The sequence below is a fragment of the Pieris rapae genome, chromosome 23, assembly GCF_905147795.1.
Source record: "Pieris rapae chromosome 23, ilPieRapa1.1, whole genome shotgun sequence".
Taxonomy (NCBI): Eukaryota; Metazoa; Arthropoda; class Insecta; order Lepidoptera; family Pieridae; genus Pieris; species Pieris rapae.
Genome location: NC_059531.1, coordinates 1,659,959 through 1,680,682, shown reverse-complemented (window position 1 = coordinate 1,680,682; position 20,724 = coordinate 1,659,959). Strand labels below are relative to the sequence as shown.

Sequence of the window (20,724 nt, the reverse complement as noted above, 5' to 3'; positions counted from 1 at the left end):
CCAGTAGTTTATCTGACAGTTAAATTAGTTAACCTTTCGAGACATTTAGGGCCTGTTTCACAATGTCCGGATAAGTTCCAAATAAGCTATTTGTTACTTATTGGTATGATAAATAGTATTTTTGCGTTTCACGACTGATAGCGTGAAACGTCATGAAATTCGAAGTATTTTATTTGGAACTTTTATCTTTCGAATAATTTATCTGTTGCATAGCTATTTGGCACTTTATCCATACATTGTGAAACAGGCCCTTAGTTTTTCATGTTTTAGAAGTTTTAAATTTTCGAAACGGCTTTAAAAACGTGTTAAGTATACGTTTGTTAAATTATGTACCACTATGTAACGAAACGAGGTTTTTGAAATTGAAACAAAAAAATTGAAATACTTTATAGAGGTTTATGTCTGCCCTTGAAGCCGCGTTGGTACTAGGCTAGGTAAGTAAGTGGGTTCAGCAGGAATCTTTGCCTGTGGTAAACCAACATTCAACAATACACAGAATTTGTACCACTTTGTAACGAAATATTTTTTTTTTGAAATTGAAACAAAGCAATTTAAATACATTATACAGGTTTATGTCTGCCCGTGCAGCCTTGTTGGTAGGCACTTGGCTAGGTAAGCAAGTTCAGCAGGAACCATTGCCCGTGGTAAACCTGGTTTTTTTTATAGAACAGGGGGCAAACGGGCAGGAGGCTCACCTGATGTTAAGTGATACGGCCCATGGACACTCGCAATGCGAGAGGGCTGGCGAGTGCGTTGCCGGTCTCTTAAGAATTGTTACACCAATACACAGCATGCAGTTTCGTCAACAACGTAATACATGTATGACTAATCGTACATAATGTTAGCGTTAACAAGCCACTCGCCTCTTTGATTAGTACTTCCTATTTGCGTTGATTCTTTGTCCACAGACCACCATATTGATAATTTTATTAAAAAGGTTATAAGTGATATATCAGATTTTTTGTAAACACATTTAAGAAGATTTAAATTACAACCACAGCACATACGCATTACTAAAAACGTACCTTGTTCTTAAAATAAAATTGTTACGTAATTTTTTTTCTTTATGTGTATATATCTATTTAATACTATTTTTTTAGATGACAAACAAGCATACGGGACGCCCAAAAGGGGCAATCATCGAAGCCCATGACTACTCACTTTAATGGATGCGTTGCCGGCCTTTATACATTAAAAATCTCTGTACTGTTACGAATTTTATCGCGTCAGATCCGACCGTGGGTTTCGGTAGCAGGCTTTTATGCCTTAAATTAAATGAGATGAGAGTAGTAAATGAACGAAATGCATTGTGCGGCTTTTGAAATTTACATTGAAAACTTTTTTACATACAATTATTTATAACTTTTTTGATATCAGTAAAATAGCGAATATAATCTAGATTAATTCAATAATTACGTGTTAATTAACGTAGAATGTCACGCATAGGCGTTGCTGACTGCGGTTCAAACATTTTGTCACGTAACCTACGAAATTATCATTAGAAGCAATTTTATATAAATCCTTATCTTAGTTAAGATTCTGTATTTAAAGAAACATCTAGAAGAGAAGAAAAATTGGTATCAAAACTAAAATAAGACTGATACGGGCTCTAGTTTTCCCTATCTTCCTGTATGGAGTAGTAACGTAAACCATCTTGAACCCAAAACATCAATCCTGACCCAACTTCGCATACCAACTCGCTTGTCTACCGTATGCCTACGAATCGTATCGTATTTCGCCCAAACAATGCGCAAAGGCGATGAGAACATGGAGAAACTGATCGTGGTTGGTAACACAGAAGGCAAAAGATCACGTGGCCGTTCACCAGGCAGATGGACCGATCAAGGTTTTTTTTTAAGTAGGTATTTTTTTTTAAGTAAAAGACTCATCGTCTTCAAAGCTATACAGTGTGATAAGGGAAGCGCTGGACAGAAACCGATGGAGACAGGTGGTCCACTTTATATGCTTTGTTGCTGACCATGACGCTCAGACATGAGCTGCCGACTAAAGAGAGAGATTTAAAGAAAGTCTGTCAGCAGTACTGTGAGACCTAAATCATTCGATTGCCAGAAACGGGAGTAATCACAAGACAGCTATCCCAATCAACATATTTATTAGTTGCGTATTTGGGGACATAAATGTGTCATATACATCAAATAGCATTTATTTATATATATGTAACATAATGTACACTTATGAACGTCAAAAAAAGGAATATACACTAAACGAATTTAATTTTACATTTACTGAATAGTTCTCAAATCAATGGCAATAAACTCTCCGCCACTGATAAGTACTGTAAAGTACTGATACTTTTAAGTACGACAAATCTCTCAATTAATTAAAAATTCTTTTGATTCTTTCACAAGTTAGAGACAACAGGGAGCTGCCGCAACCTATAGATCCCGTTGGTGTGCATTTTACGACATAAATGGGCCTTAAATAAAAAAAATACGCTTATTTTCGAACATAAGATCATCATGTAGTCCGGTCAAATTAGACTAAAAAATAGGGGTAAGGTTACAAAAATTCCCACTTGGCTGAATATTGGTAGGATTGCTCAATACTCTATTATAAAGGAAATGTAAAAAGTCCTCATCGATCCGGCACGTGCAAAAAAATTTACTCGGGTTCAAAGGTCACAAAAACGGGTTTTTCGCGATTTTCAGCAAAATGGTAAGTTTTATCATAAAATTAGCTCAGACAAAAATTGTATATCAGATAATTATCTATAAAAAATGTCTAAATACTTTTTTTCCTAAGAGCCACCGTTTTTGAGATATAACGATTTAAAAAGTTGAAAGAGTTGTAATCGTTTGTCTGAGCTAATTTTATGATAAAACTTACCATTTTGCTGAAAATCGCGAAAAACCCGTTTTTGTGACCTTTGAACCCGAGTAAATTTTTTTGCACGTGCCGGATCGATGAGGACTTTTTACATTTCCTTTATAATAGTGTATTGAACAATCCTACCAATATTCAGCCAAGTGGGAATTTTTGTAACCTTGGATGTCTAAATTGACCGGAGTAATAGTATCACTTATTCCACGTCATTAAATTTGAACCTGTAGGTATCCCTACTCATCGGCAAAGAAGACAGAGGGTGTAAGGCCGAGAGAAAAAGTCAGCGTAAAAAACTCTCGGTACTCTTTTACAAATGCAAATCATCAAACAATACTACAATATTTAAAACAAATTAATTTGAAGAACTAGTACTGATACTTTTGAGTACGTCAAATCTCTTTCTATCGTTTGAATCTTTCATAAGACAGAGATAGCTGCCGCAACCTATAGACGCCTTCGTTGGTTGTGCATTTGACATAAATGGGCCCTAAATACATGATATTTTTACTTACGTCAAATCTCATTTTGTCCTTTGACACACCTCTAATATATGACGAACATACTCAGAAACGACTGACTCGGAGTAATTTAAAGTCACATGCAAACACTCCATATCTCATAGTGTTAAATTGTGCCATTTCGTAATTCAGTTGTATATTTTTTTTAAATACTCTGAAACAATGTGTATGTCTAAAATATGACACACATCTAACACACATACGTATACACATCAATTATATTAGAAAATAAGTGTAGCAAAGGAGAAAAACAAACAACACAATAAAAAAATAAAAAATAAAAATCCGTAGTAGCTTTTAGTTCGAGTAACTCTAAGATTACAAAGAAATGAACATTTTTTATGAAGATTAGTGTGAATGTTAAAGTTTAATATTTTATACAAATAAACTAGATCAATGAAGTCTTATTCGCTAAATTAAATTTGATCAAGAATCTCAATTATTTATGAAAATATCTATAATAGTGAAAACGTTCGAAATTCAAAAATGTACTTGTCATGACCGAAGTCCAATTGGTTAATGATGGCGAAGTTCCTGTCGAGACTCATCGATGTCCGGCATCACATTAACCAATGGAAGGTATTCAGGAATTACGTATGATTTAACTATTAGGTACCGGTTGTCACTACGTATCGACACAATATTACGTCTAGTTACATTTAACGTATCAAGAATTTTCTATGTCCTAATTATTAATTTATTATGTGATATATTATTACATATAGTGAAAGAGAAGGGAAATAAAAAATAAAAAATGAAAGTAAAAATTGATGCATTTTGAGATCATTAGAGTCAGAGATAAGATTTAACTATTTATTTTATTTTATTTTTACATTTAGGTACAAAAACAGAAAACAGATTGATTACATACATACAGTTTATTACACACCGAACAACATTTGAAAATCTGATATCCAATGTATCTGTACACAGCATTTTACACTAAATATCAACCAAACAACATACACATATTAAACTGAATGAAAAAAAGAAAAAAAATATAAAAAGAAAAAAATAATAATATATTAATTAATTCAAATTATATATATATATTAATTAATTCAAATTAGTAATTTAGGTTGCAAGTATAAACACACTCACTTCAAAAAATGGAAATAGATATACTTGGTATAGCGGAAGTAAGGAAAGTGGGATGCAATATTGAAGAACATGATAGTTTTATCCTATGCTATGAAGGAGAAACTCCTGGATTGTACGGGGTAGGCTTTCACATCAAGAGAAAACATAAAAGAAGCATTATAAACTTCACAGGAATTTCAGAACGTACACAAAAATGGCGTTGGGCAGGACACCCAGCGAGATACAAGGACAACCAATTTACATTTACTGCCAGTTCTCAAATCAAGGGCGTAGAACGGAAGAGTAGAACTGGCAAAAAACTCTGCGCACTCATAAACTCCGCACGAACTGGCAATGAACTTAAGCAAATCAATTCCAAGGATAAGGATCATAATATGAATTCGTCAAATTTATAAAAAAAAAGATTAATTTTACGCTTAACGATGATTATAATTTTTCCAATTTCGCTTGGGAGTCTGTTGTAAAAACGAATACAATTTCCATAATAGAAGGGTGATCATTATGGTCTGTTAACAAGTAGTATCATATACAAGGTTTAATGCTGTTTAATTGCCTCATTAATGTCGTTAAATCCTGAATTATCGTTGACATTCGATAATAGATTTATAATCGACAGTTTGATCAATTTGGTTCTGGGCTTTACCTTTGTGTCATCGTGTGTATCAACGACTGCATAATATGTTATTGATTGCTTATTCAGTGATTTTGTTAATCGATTCTAAGGATGTCATCAGAAAGCGTTTAACGAAATGAGTGGCTCGTGCGTTTTCTTCAAATATTTCTACACCCACATATCCGTTTTCTTAAAGTTAAGAAGTTTTTCATTATTGTTATTATCCCTATGAAGGTTTACTTCATAGGGATAATAACAATAATGAAAAAGAGTGTGTGTATATGTGGAATGTGGTATTTGTTTTGAGTCAAATAAAGAAATTTTTTTTTTTACTTATGTACACGCGTTAGAAGTTATACTACTTTGGTATGGAAAAAAAATAACTAATATGCAATGGTCATTAACGATATTAAAATTAATCAAAAAGATTTTATTTAATATTTAATTAAATAAATAAATAATTAGTAAATACTATGACCGTCGTATATGAATAGGATTTAAAAACACCAAAATAATATTTAATCATTCACACTATTTAATTATACTGTTACGAAATATGTATTCTAAATATAATATACTGGAATATACAACTCGACTATAGTTATCGATTTCTAGACCTAACTTTACGATGTCGAATTTAGGTGTTGGTGTGCGCGCATCGTAAAAATACACTCTCATCATTTTTCTCCATCGCGTCAAAAGAAGTATAACTTCAAAAATGTATTAAAAGAACATAAAACAAATAAAGTTTGGTATGTCGATAGACCTTTGTATGAAAATGACAGGTTAACTGTGTCAATATCCTATCTTAAGATTTAACTTACACCAGTTGTTAAAATAATTAAAAAGCTATTTGATATGTTTTAAACATAGACATGTATATTTTATTATTATTTGTACGGTTTTATTTACTTTATTTGGTTTATATTGATAATCAAATATGAGTGTAAAGAGCGAAAGGATTTCATTCTATTCGTCGCCAAAAATTTATTGTCTTCGTAGGGTTTGGTTATTGGGATGCAGATAGGATATCTATCGACTGTCACGGCCTGATCTCATATTGAAAACAATCTGAGATTGTGGATTAATTATTGGGTTCGGGCAAGTAATCAACTTTCTACGGACGGAGGCTGTAAGATAGACGGAGAAGATAGACAAAAATACTTGTCGATTTGCGAACCCCTTTGGAATGTCCAATGCTATAAATATAATTGTTTTAAAATTCTAAGAATGTTTAGTGACGGAAGCATACACAAATGTTTGTGGAATATGTTAGGTACGATTTAACCTTGAGTTACAATCATAAGTGTTTAAGTAAATAATGATAATATAAGAATACGTACAATACCTATTTACTTCCTTATATAAAACGTGGCGGTAATTGACGTTGAATTAAAATAATCTATAAATGTATATCAGTGTAACTACTGTTTTAAAATCATCAATTTATACGACAATTAAAAACCTGCATTTTTGTTGCTGTTTTTGTTTTGTGAATTTTTATATAGGTACCTTCATCTGTGCGTTCTAGTAATAATTATTTAATCTTAGTTTGTAATGTATTCTCAGTAAGCGAATTTTTAATTCATATGAGAAATAAAGTTATTCTAACCGTAAAATGCCTTGTTTAAATTTACTGCCAGTTCTTGAATCAAGGATGTCGAGAACGGGCAAAACTCTTATTAATTTTCAAGGTTTTTACAAAATGTATATGCAAATATTACGTCATCCTTATCAAATGTTGAAACAGTTGATAATTTCAATTAAATAAAATAAAATTAAAGTATTAGGTATAGAAGTATAAAATAGCGTTTAATGTTAACTTCACACAGTATTTAAAATTTTCCTAACCCTACCTATGCCTCTTCTGAACCTCAATAGTAACAAAAATAATAAATAGAAAATTAAACCGACAATTCAATTAATAGACAATTCTGAAAAGGCCGGCTACGCACTCGCGAGCATCTCTGGCATTAAGAGTGTTCTTGGGCAGCGCTATCACTTATCAAGTGAGCCACCTGCCCATTTGCCCGTTCTATAAAAAATAAATTTAAAAAAAGTTTGGTCCCCGTGGCATTCATTGAGCAAGCGAGCAGTAGCTTCGGTATATTATTGTATTTATAGTTATAACAATATTGTTATAACAATAACTATAAATATATGATACTTATTTTCAAGGAGCAACTTCATACAAATGAAGGTGTTATTTGTGTAGCGCAATCGAACACACTTAAGGATTCAGAATTGGAAGTTTGGCGCTATGTTAAATATGTATTGGATGTTGGTGACGTGTAGGCATGAAATGATAAAATCTTGCTGGCCATATTATGAATATTCGCATGTCCATTTTATGATAAAATTGTTCCTGTATTCATCAATGTGTCGGCAAGGATTTGGGTTTCAGTAGTGGTTATTGTTGTATTCTAAAATCGTAGAATTCAAGTGTATGTCTCTCATATTCTTTATGTTATTGGTGATTATGGTAAACCGAATAATTATCTTGCAATTAGTAAAACAAAGTCACTAAATTGTATACATCTAGCAATATCAACACTGTTGAAAAGTAAAGGATCTATACTAGATAGACCCTTGGGGCACGCCTTAGTTTTATTTAAAATTGAGAACATAATGAGATTTAAGAACGTAAAAATAAACTGCATAGTAGAACTGGCCCGGACAAACTTGAAACGGAAGCTGGTACTATTACTGACAAAAAAGAAATATGTGAAAGTTTTAACTCATATTTTTCGACCATTGGCTCAACCCTAGCAAATATGATTTCTAAAAAATCAAAAGTTATTCAAATTTTAGAAGAATGTAGGCTAACTGATAGAACAGAATTGCGATTTCTGAAACCAGTAACTGCGAAGGAAGTTATTACCATAATTAAAAATTTTGACTGTAATACTGCATCTGGCATTGATGGTATTAGTACAAAATCAATTAAATGCGTAAAAGACATAATTGCCACAGAACTAACACTCTGCATTAACTATCATTTGGCACGAGGTACTTTTCCCAACGAGCTAAAAGTTGCAAAAATTGTACCAATTCATAAGGCCGGAAGTAAATTTGACCCGTGCAATTACCGCCCTATATCAGTTCTCCCAGTGCTTTCAAAGGTCTTTGAGAAGATTCTTTATAAGCGCCTACAGTCATTCCTTAATTCAAAAGATTTCTTTTACCAAAAACAATATGGATTTAGAGCCCAATCAAATACCCTCGCTGCTACAATTGACCTCGTAACCAAGATTAAAAATAAAATTGCTCAAAAACAACTTGCCTTAGGTATATTTATCGATCTAAAAAAAGCGTTTGACACCATCAGTCATGAAAAATTATTACAAAAACTTGAACTCACCGGTGTTACAGGCAAAGCACTTAAAATTTTTAAATCATATATGGAGAACCGTACACAAATAGTAAAAATAGGTGAATATGAAAGCAATCCCTGTGCCCTGAATTATGGCGTTCCCCAAGGATCAATATTAGGCCCCCTCCTGTTCCTTACTTATATTAACAGTATCTTTGAGTTGGGTCTCAAAGGAGACATCTCCCTTTATGCAGACGATACAAGTCTCTTTTACTTTGGAAACTCGGTCGAAGTTCTGGTAGCCGACGCTCAAAATGATCTCAATCTCTTACATGAGTGGTTTCAGTCAAATCTTTTAACTATTAATATTACAAAAACGAATTATGTAATTTTTGCAGCAAAAAATAAAAAAATAAATAATAATTTCGAACTAAAAATAGACGAAAAACTACTTGAACGAAAAACCAAAGAAAAATATCTCGGACTAACTTTGGACAGTAACCTAACCTGGAAGCCACACTTAGAAAAAATCAAACTTAAACTAATCCCACTCACAGGTGCACTACGAAATATAACAAATTGTCTCCCTCGAAAGGTGCGATATCTTATCTATAATTCTTTGGTAAAGCCTCATATCGACTACCTTATTGAGGTGTGGGGTACTGCAGTGAAGTCTTATCTAGATTCAATTCAAAGAGTTCAGAATAAATTAATAAAAAATTTATTTAACTATAAATTACGGACACCAACTAAAAAGATATACGAAGAAACAAAAATAATGAACATAAAACAAACGTACATATACTACACTTGTATCCTAATACGTAAAATATTAAATAAGGAAATTAATTCCAATATAACATTTGTAACAAAACAACAGACACGAAAGATTAACTTAAGACGCGCTAGTTACTTGGTGACGCGCCCGCCTAGAACTAACTATGGAAAAAGAAATCTGGAGTTTGAGGGTGTTACAATTTATAATAAGTTACCATCGGTTATAAAAGGAGAACAAAGTTATGCCCGGTTCAAAAAGCTGCTAAAAGCACACACAGTTAATACATACAAATAAGTGATTAAATATATGTATATATAAATAAAGCAATACACCCCATTTGGATTAGATTTACACCGCTAAAGTTTAAATATTAATTATTCATTACTTCTATTAGACAAAAACAAATAAAACCCAATAGGTACATAAAATATTTTATGAACCCATATAAATCATAGAAATGTATTTACCTAAAATATCTAAATAGAACAATAAACTAAAAATAAAATAGTCTTATTAAATATATATATAATATAATATAGTATAGCATAATATAATACAGATAATATAATGTATAAATATGACATATAAATATATATAATATAATATAATAAATAATGTATAAATATAAAAAGTAATTAATATAAACCTGTTATATCAGGCTATGCCATCAATGCCACATCCAGTAATAAGTCCAATCCTAAACCTATGTTTTTGCTTGGTTGACCGTTTCGAGTCTGTTGTGTCTACCTGCATTTTTGTTACTGTATTTGTTTTGTTAATTTTTGTATAGGTACCTTCTGTGCGTTCTAGTAATAATTATTTAGTCTTGTAATGTTTTTTTCTCAGTAAGCGAATTTTTTTAATTCATATGAGAAATAAAGTTATTCTAACCGTTAAAAATTGTGTAATACAAGAACACAAAGTATGTTTATTATTTAATATACAAATAGTGCGTTCCGAGTAAAACCACAACACACAAAAGATATCAAAAGTTATAAATCACATGTTATTACTTAAACTATTTTAATAATTGTGTAATCTTTTTTATTCTTAGCAGGAAATGTAATCTGCGCATTAAATTTGAATTCTATTTTGTAGACGAATATTTTAAAGTTTGTGAGTTTTTTTTAAAACTATTTGAACATTAAAGACTACGGCTTGGAAATACTTCAGTAGGTAGTTCCACATAGAGCAGGTGGGCGGCAAAAACTGCCTTAAGAAAGTGCCAACTGAGGCAGTTATGGACCGACGGACGTAAAGATAATACGGGTGGTATTTTGTAACCTGCCTTAACGTCCAATGATGCAAAAAATATGTCATATTTTATGAAAAAAAATAAAGAAAGTGGTACTTTAGATTTGGTTTAAAATAAATATATGTTTTTAAAATCGATATATTCTGACTAAAAAATTCTTAAAAAAATATTTTAAAAACTCAGGTATCTTTTGCTAATAATGGCTTTGTTTGTTCCTTCATATTAAATATATATTTTAATCTACCAATCAGTCAATCTTACAACTGTGCTTTATGTTTCTGTTTCAATGTGTATTCCGTTTTGGCTTTTGTGTGTAATGTAATTGTCTGGATATTGTTTAGAGATTAGATGTAGGAATACTGAAATAAAATCCCGTAACAAAAAGAGATATGTCACATTTAACTTTAAATACGTACGTTGTATATGTCCTAGTTAAAAGTTGTAGATCTTGATAAAGAATTTAAATTGTGATAAAAATGGCACAGTTCAAAATAGCAGGAATGTATAACTAGTTGTTTTTTACTAGCCCGCATTCTTGCATCTGTAGTGATACCTACAATCTACGTCGTCATCCTTCTCTCGATATGTACTTCTCGACCTTCGGGCCTGTCAGTCTTTCGACTGATCTAGGATCTTCCCTTTACTTCCCTTTACTTCCCTTTATTGGTGATTCAGTTTCTAACAGCGTCAGTAGACGTCAGTGGTTATAAAACACCATTTCATCGCGCCTATTGAGATAACTATCTAGTGGCTTCAGAATAACAGAACAAACAGAGCAGTGTTGGCATAGTGGCTTCAGCGTGCGACTCTCATACCTGAGGTCGTAGGTTCGATTCCCGGCTGTGCACCAATGGAGTTTCTTTCTTTGTGCGCATTTAACATTTGCTCGAACGGTGAAGGAAAACATCCTGAGGAAACCGACATGTGTTACACCCAAAAAGTCGACGGCGTGTGTCAGGCACTGGAGGCTGATCACCTACTTGCCTATTAGATTTATAAATGATCATGAAACAGATTCAGAAATCTGAAGCCTAGACCTTTGGAGGTTGTAGCGCCACTGATTTATGTATCTAGTGGCTTCGGCGTATAAATCTCTCCACCAATGAACTTTCTTTCTATGTGAAGTATATTCTCTCGAATGGTGAAGGAAAACATCGTTTGGAAACTGGCTTTAGAACCAAATAGTGGATTCCGTGTGTTAGCCACAAGAGTATCACATGCTTATTAGATTGACGATCATGAAAGAGATAAATCTGAGCCCCAGACGTCAAAAGGTTGCAGTGCCACTGACTTTTTTAACCAGAGAACTAAATAGAAATTGCATCCAATAAGTCGGGGTCATGCACGCGACATAATTTGTCCAATCATGTTGCACGGACGGACCCTAGCTAAAGCAGAATAATTTTAGTTGTAGGATTACTGTCCGGGTGTAATAGGCTGTCAAACGCCATTCGTTTTTCAAATCCAGCTAAGGCCATTGCATGCTTGCCTTATGTTATTAAATATAATTGAAACTCGTATTTGTCGGCTTAAATTGAATTAACATGGAATTTTATGACGATTCAGATGTATTTTGTAAAGATTGCACGTGTAATTTATATACTTTATTTTTGATGACGATGTATGGAAAAATACCGATATTTTTCTTAGTTTCGATGTCATGATGTTACTTAGCTATCTTTTTATATGAGATGCGCTGAACAAAAACCGATGGAAATAATCGGCTCCAGATGTTTCCTTGCAATCCACGGCGCTGAGATATGAGCTACCGACTAAAGAGAGAGAGAGAGAGAGAGATCTCTTTTAGTAGCTACAACTTTTTCTTTGCATTGAGACTATTCTCTTCTCTTTTTTAGGTGTTTGCAATTCTTCTTAAAAAAAAACTTCCTCAGAGTTCAAGTGCTATGCTAAACACACTAAACATACTAAACAGCGGTTTTCTAATGTAGCATTTTTTGATATATTATATTATTTTGTAAAATAAAAAAAAAACAACACAACTTGAATTGTTCCAGTCTTGGAAGATAAAAAAAAGTAATATGTATGTATAGTTGATTAAAATGTTTTCTCTCGTTTCCAAAGAGTATTGTCAGATTAATAATTATAAGTCAAGTTCATTAAACATAGTACCTAATTGCTCGCAACTAATTATCATTTAATTAAGATTTTGTACTTGGACGCTATATCTTTCACGGCCAACACATATAGAATAAATTATATATGTTTGCCACATAGTATCCACGCTTTTTGTAATTCAATTGGGTACGTGTGTACTTAAACATGTCGATTAAAATCTCACAATACGCTGAAATTAAAATTTCCTTGAAACTAAAAGTAATATATAACATCTCTATGTCGTAGGTTCGATCCCTAGCTGTGCACTAATGGACTTTCTTGTGTACGCAATTTACATTTTTTTATAGAACAGGCAAACGGGCCGGAGGCTCCTGATGTTAAGTGATAACGCCGCCCATGGACACTCTCGATGATAGAAGGCTTTCGAGTGCGTTGCCGGCCTTTTAAGAATTTGTATTTTGCGCAAACGGTGAAAGAAAACATCATGAGGAAACCGGCTTACCTTAGACGCAAAAAGTTGACAGCTCGTGATGGGTATCTGATTGTAAATAGACAACAAACCATAATGAAATGGCGACATAAATTAAAAGTGTGTGTTTTATATTACAGAAATCTTCTCTTGATGGTATCTTATTCGTGTTGACTACGAATCGTGATTGACCTCGTCGTCCTTCGTATCACAACTGTATAAATAGTTTTTGTACTACACCACAACATATATAACACATATATACTACAGTGTACGTTGTTATTATACTATACATAAAATTTACAAAAACACCAAAATTAGAGAGAAAAAAAGTTTATAATGACTGACTAATTTTGACATTGACAGTTCGTAAAGTCTGACAGGACAGATATCCGATAGTTTTTATCTCTCGCGCAATTTTCTGCTCGGCTTTGACAAAAATGCACATGGTAATTTAAATAGCGTTTTAATATAATCTATAAGGGTTTTTGACTGTCCACAGACTATATGAGCTGTCAAAATAGATAATGTAATAAAGCAGAAATTTTCAAGTTTTTCTTGTTTAATGATATTAAATTGAGAATGTTTTTTGGATTCTTCTCTTAGTTTTCTTATCTCTTAGAAGAGGAAAATTGTGATTAGAGGTTATAATTTTGATTTAAATTATCATATTTCGGCCAAGTCCATGAGTTTTTTTTAAATTGTTTTCTCACAGAGCTGCGTTCTGCCAAGACCTACCTAGGAGTTCAAGCACCTCCTTTTTAAATTCTTCGCAATTCGAACGGATTGAAGACAGCTTATCCGGGTTTGGATATATTTGGGCTGATCGGTTTTAGAGAAAGCATTGTTGGATGCCTTTCTAGAACCTAACTTGCTGATTTGCTGATGATTTTTTTCTGCTTAACCAAACATTTCTGGATGTTTTTTTTTCAAATATTATTTTGTAACATATATTTACTTTATTTATACATAGATGTAAGAGTTTGTAAAATATGCCGTAGATTTAGTACTACGTATTATGTATGTTTAATAAAAAAATAAAAATAAAATAATTGCGCAATAAAAAATTAAATGACGTCACTGTCCGTTTGGAAACGCTTTTCCTCAAGTAGAAAATGTCTAGACAGGTTAATAGTGAGGACATACGGGATACCGAGACCTGTTCCTAATGACTTCTATTTATGTGTAAGGCTGCGGCGCCACCAAGTTGGGTCATTGCCTAGCTAGTTATAAAACAGAAATAGTAAAAGACGCGATGTATGTTAGCTCCTATATAAAGGTTTTAGTAATATTATTTAAGCACCATTGTTCGCCTAGTGGTTTAAGTGTGCGACTCTCATCTCTCGTGATATGCAATAATAAAAAAATCACGCTAAAAAGTTTTGAGATGATGGCTGTATCCGGTTCATGTTTTGTCAACTTAATAGGCAAGTAGGTAATCCTGTGGCGAACACACGACGTCGAATTTTTAAGTCTAAGCCAAGATTTTCTCACGTTTTCCTTCACCCTTCGAGCGAATGTTAAATGCGCAGATTTTCCAGGAAGGTCGTAGGTTCGATCCTGGCAGTGCACCAATGCATTCTTTGTGCATTTAACAATCGCTCAAACCTTGAAGGAATACATCGTGAGGAATGCGGCTTGCCATATTACCAAGGCTACCCAAAAAGTCAACATGTGTCAGTCACAGGAGGCTGATCACCTATTTGAATATTAGATTGATCATGAAACAGATACAGTATTCTGAGGCTTGCACCTCAAAACGTGTAGTGCCACTGATTTATCATATATATATATTTAATATCATTTTTATTTTCTATATGTTGTGAGTGGCGTTTAGAAGACTTGTGACTACATATTTTGTCCGTGCCTTGAATAGAAAATAGCAAAGAATCAATCGACTTCATTTAAATAAGGTTTCAAATTATCCGTGTTTTTGTGTATGACATACCTATGTGTCTCAAATAATGAGCTGCAATTTTAGATATGTTTTTAAACCGATACGTAATAATTTTATTATGATAACATTGTCTGGCAACTTAATAACAAACTTGATGACTACGAATCCTGTTACGCACGCGAAATTTTTTTGTATTTCAATTTATGTTATTTCAAATATTTTATTTTATTTAAGTATTCTTACAGCTAATCACTAAACAATAACATTACTCACAAAAGCCAAAACGGAATACACACATAAACAGAAACATAAAGCACAGTTTTACAAAACACAATTCTAAGATTTATTAATTGATAGTTTATAATATATCTATACTAATATTATAAAGAGGAAAGGTTTGATTTTTTGTTTGTTTGTATGAATTGAATAGGCTCCGAAACTACTTGGCAGATTTGAAAAATTCTTTCACTGTTGGAAAGCTACATCATTCCTGAGTGACATAGGCTATATTTCATTTTCAAAAAAAATAGGCATCCTTACTAAAATTACGATAACATTAACATTTGTTTATTATTTGATACAATTCTAACAGATGGCGCTGAGTTAAAGGTAGTTTAGTTTAGGTCCGTGTCGTGGTACCAACGTTTCACATAAGTTCTCCTACGGTTTCCCTTGATTAATTTACTACTATGTAATATAACAAAAACCTTAGCCACAGCAACGCTTGGCCGAGTCTGCTAGTATTTAATATGAAGGAAAAAACAAAGCCATAAAAAATTAAGCCATATAAATATCTCTCTCTGTAAACTTTGTATCACCTTAAATAGACTAAATACCAAAACTATAGAACGGAAAATGATGTTTATCTGCGCTGCGATGTAACGAGTTACTTTACAATGAGAAAAACTAACCGAAGTAAAACCAGATCCATAAAAATAAATGCACCCTATTTATAGAGAGGATTTCTACTTTTTGCTTAATAAAAATAGCTGATGCCTTCTACAATCGCTTAGATACTTCGTTTTTATCGAGAATCGTGATCCTAAGATGCGAAGAAATATTTGTATATTTCAATTCTGTCTAATTTGTTCCCTTTTATAAATCTTTTTGTTGTTAAATGAATCATGTAATCCATCTTTGGCTATATTCTCAGTGTATTTGTTTGTAATTATATATAATTTATGTTAGCTGTAGGAGTACTAAATAAATAATTATCATCTATGTTTTAGTGGTAGTTAGTAATATATGTAGTTTATTGTCAGTTCTTCTCTTCCGTTCTACGCCCTTGATTTGAGAACTGGCAGTAAATGTAAAATTAAAATCATTTAATATTTATTTTTTTGACGTTCATAAGTGTACAATATGTTACCTATATGAATAAATACATTTTTACTTTGACTTTGACTATGATTGTAAAAATGTAATGATAATATAATTGCATATAAATTGACGATATTATTTAACTATACCTCGACGGGGACGTCCCTTTCCGACTGAAGGACTCTGTATCCATGGTTATGAAAAAAATAAAAAAAAAAAAAAAAAAAATGTCCCTTTTTAGGAAAGGGGAGATTCAACTCTCCCCTGCTGCTTAGCCACTCCGTCACAAATCTGCCTGATTGCGTGCCTTATAAGCTAGGATGTAGGGGTCCCACGAAAAAAAAACTATACCTGGATTACAGATGGACAGACAGTGGAACCACTTGGGAAATGAAGAGTGAACGGTGGATGGAAAACAATCTGAGATCAGACCGTGACAGTCAATCGCTCTCTTATCTGCATCCAATAACCAAACCCTACGAAGACAATCCATTTTTGGCGACGGATATCTCTTAGCTCTTTACACTCATATTTGATAATAGATATAAACCATATAAAGTTAATAAAACCGTACAATTAATATTTAATTAAGTATATTTATACTTGCAGGAATGTAAGGTATATTTATTTATATTTGACATGTATGTCACACTTTAATGCCAATATTTGGATTTAGATGTCTATCTCAGATGGTCAAAAATGGATTGAGATAGGTTAGCTTACGATTTAGCATATCTTAAGATTTAGTCTAATTTATTTACAAAAAGGATATTTAATATTTGTCCATTCTTTATTAAGGGGTATGGTGGGTTATGAATACACTTCTAGTGTATTCTTTCCACTTAATATAAATCTCAAATAACATAATATATGTTGCGACCATAGTCGTTATATTATGCATCACATAGTGGACTATTTACAATTCAAAAACACAAGTTATTTACATTATGCAAGGTGAGAAATTAAAACATACCTTTTTATTTAAAAAAAATTGTTATCTCTCGTTTTTTTTCTTTGATCGGTATTTTATGTGTCTCTGTGTGTGTTAATTTGAAATAAATGTTATGTCTATGTTAGCTAGTCCGTATTGGGCGAATATGACGTAGTGTTTTATCTGTTTTTTTTTAAATTTCTATAAAAATTACAAAATAATATAAATATAGTTTATTTTTGTAATTTATGTATTACAACAAATTATGTTTACAACATTAGATATTCATTTACACAGTAATATATATCTGTATTAAATACATAGGTATGCATTTAATACAAGATATATACATAGGCAAATATTCAATACATATTGACCGGACTTTTAAGTTTTATTTTACTGTTATTGCAGTTATGTCCTATACTATATTTTTATTAATAATCTTTTAATAACCGTTTAAGTAACCGTTCTTAATGAACAACTCTGAGTACGCGTTAATAATGTTTACAGTAATGTATTTGTACGTGTCTTATTAATATATCTCATTAGCATATTTGCTTCGTAGAAAAATGCTTATGAAGGCACTTGTCAAGGTTGCTTACTCTGTATTTTTTTATAGTGCGCATGCGCAGACTTGAAGTGAAGTCTTAGAGAGACTATATTATTTTATTTATTTACAGATAAAATTTCAACAAAAACTTTTTAGATAGTTCACTAGATGAACCTGTATACAACCATTTAGTATTAAGTTTTGATACAATAAATACTATTTTTTTTAAACAGACCAAAAAGAACGGGTCGTATATAACATGAAACACACATATCTGGAAGCTTCTAGAACTACATTAAATATTTCGCAGCTAGAAACAGATTTTATGGGAAAATCAACTGAGTCTTAGAGATACTATATTATTTTATTTATTTACGGCTAAATTTTCAACAAAAACTGTTTAGATAAATTTATTTCACTTGATGAACCCGTATACGTCCATAAAATTGTATTAAGTTTTGATACAAATATAATTTTTTAAACAGACCAAAGAGATCGGGCCGTATACAGCTTTGAAACGCACATTTCTGGAAGCTTCTAGACAAAATACATACTTACTAGAAACAGTTATTATTGGAAAATTCAATTGTTTAAAATTTTTCTTTACTTATTTTATATTTAGCCAAATCGGTTTAGCCATTCTAGAGTTTTACTGACCGAGACGAAGAGCATTTATATAGATATAGATAGATTACGAGTGCCTTTAGAGAATTGAAAATCAAGAAGCGCCATCGAAAGTGAAGTACCCAGTCTGAATAAAATGTTATAAATTATAAAGTAAAAGTCTCAGTTGAGTGTATAAGTATTTCATTCGACAAAACTTGTCATCACATATAACGAAATTTACTTATTTGATAAAATCTTCTATCTAATTAATTCGACTTAGGGTCCTTCAAGAAAAGAGCGTACGAATTCTTAAAAGGCCGGCAACGCACTCGCGAGCCCTCCAGGCATTGAGTGTCCATGGGCGGCATTAACATCAGATGAGCCTCCTGCCCGTTTGCCCCCTGTTCTATAAAAAATGTAACGCGGCTTTGTAGGAATTTGTCGAAGTGTTTTTGTGGGTATTTTTTACCCAGTGTCTGAATAGCAGAGATTTTGGTGTGGGCCGAGTCCCACATACCCCTGCAACTTTCTGGGGCAGGAGATGCGCAAATGCATTTCCACCTTGAATATTAAAAAATTGTACGAAAATATATGTAATGTTTTGCAAAAAATAGGAAAATTAAAAACAAGACAAACAATAAAATAAAATTACCAAGAATTTTTGGTACATATAAAACTTGTTAATAAATGCAAGGACTTATTCATAAGTGATTCCTTCCAGGCACAAATAAATAGCTATACAAATAATGAATTTAATTCAAATACCCTGAGCGTTAGTCGTTGAACAATTATTTTTTTGGAATATTTTAATTTTTTTTGACGCTTGTGGGTTGACGGCCTTTGAGGAAGTTAATTAATTACTAATTATCTTTCAGGTAATAGACACTACTCGATTCCAAAGTTCGCAAAAGAAATTGCATAATCTCGCGAACCGTGACATACCGTCAATATAACCTATCTAATATACATTTGAGACAACACCATTGAGGGTATTTAATATTTTCTTATTCTAAACTAATATTTTGATATATATCCGTAAAAAAGACAGATTTCTAAATTTTCTTTAATATTATCAAAGTATTAAAAGTAACCAACCAAAGTTGGTATATTAAAAATTAGAAATTTCATAATTATTCATATGTGTAGGTACCAGTATCAAATAAAGTATCAATTTTCCATAATAATACCGAAATTATATAATCAATATTTACACTGTTTTCTTTTATCAAAATATTAAAAATAACCAACCAAAGTCGGTAAATTCAAAATTCAAAATTCAAAATTTAATCATTTAATTATGAATATATGTAGGTATCAAACAAAGTATGAAAATAACGTATCACTTTTCCATAACGAGGCATTGATATTCGTCGAAAAACATGTCACAATATATTTAATCAATATTTACATTGCCTTGTATAAGGTCATTTAACATCTAGATGGTACTTACTTCTCAAGTCGATCACCTAATATATCCGAATGGTGATTTTCCTTTGGCCTAGTCAAGTCCGCGTCGTACAAGTCCCGCTTATATCCTCTCCAGAAAGTCGGCATCATCCAGACAAACCATGTCTTCGATATAACATTAGCCCTCAAATAATTATTGCTTTTCTTCTCTCGATTCTTCGGCGGCACCTTCATCGGATCGCTCGGGCTTTTGTTTCCACTAACCATTGTCTTTCACGTTAAACAATTGCAAACAACAAAAAACAATTGCATACAACAAAAACAATTTTAAATTTTAAAAATGGAACATATTCAAATTTTAAATTAAGAACCGCGGCGCCAGGGCCGGATCGCGGACCGCAAACGCAACGTACGACACGACCGAACCGAGCCTTCCACTGAGCGCGCGCGCCGCCGTCGTGTGCTTATATCAAGACGGCGCCACCGTTAATGGCAGTGTCATTAATAAAGCTTACCTGACCTCGTCTTTTAAGTTTAACAAACAAAATCTCATTAATAAAGAAAACACTTCTTTACTTATTACAGTTAATAAAAAAAAATCAATAACACTACAACCTGTTTATTATAACCTCTGATTTTTCAATCTGTTTCATGATCATTTTTTAAATCTAATAGGCAAGTAGATGATCAGCCTCCAATGCCTGACACACGTCGTCGACTTTTTGGGTCTGAGACATGTCGGTTTCCTCACGATGTTTTCCTTCACCGTTCGAGTAAATGTTAAATGCGCACATAGAAAGTCCATTGGTGCACAGCCGGGGATCGAACCTACGACCTCAGGTATGAGAGTCGCACGCTGAAGCACTAGGCCAACACTGCTACACTACTACTACTGCTACTTTACTTATTAAAGCTATGTTAATAAAAGACAATTATAGTAATAAGCCTTTATTCTTCCACATCCTATTTATATACATAAATTAAATAATAAATAAATATAATTTTAACTAAGATGCTCCTGTCTGGGAGAAGGCCTCCTGCAACTC

At 32.5% G+C, this 20,724-nt stretch overlaps 1 protein-coding gene across 2 annotated transcripts in view; it reads right to left on the bottom strand.

The window, feature by feature from the left end:
• The window catches only part of LOC110999302 (ATP-binding cassette sub-family C member 4), a 55,896-nt gene extending 35,761 nt beyond the window's left edge, over positions 1 to 20,135 (bottom strand). For both annotated transcript variants that reach the window (XM_022268304.2, XM_022268305.2), the window contains exon 1: positions 19,722 to 20,135. In XM_022268304.2, coding sequence (XP_022123996.1) covers positions 19,722 to 19,945 — 224 coding nt within the window. In that variant the 5' untranslated portion in view covers positions 19,946 to 20,135. The remainder of the gene's footprint in view (positions 1 to 19,721) is intronic.
• Positions 20,136 to 20,724: the final 589 nt, after the last annotated feature.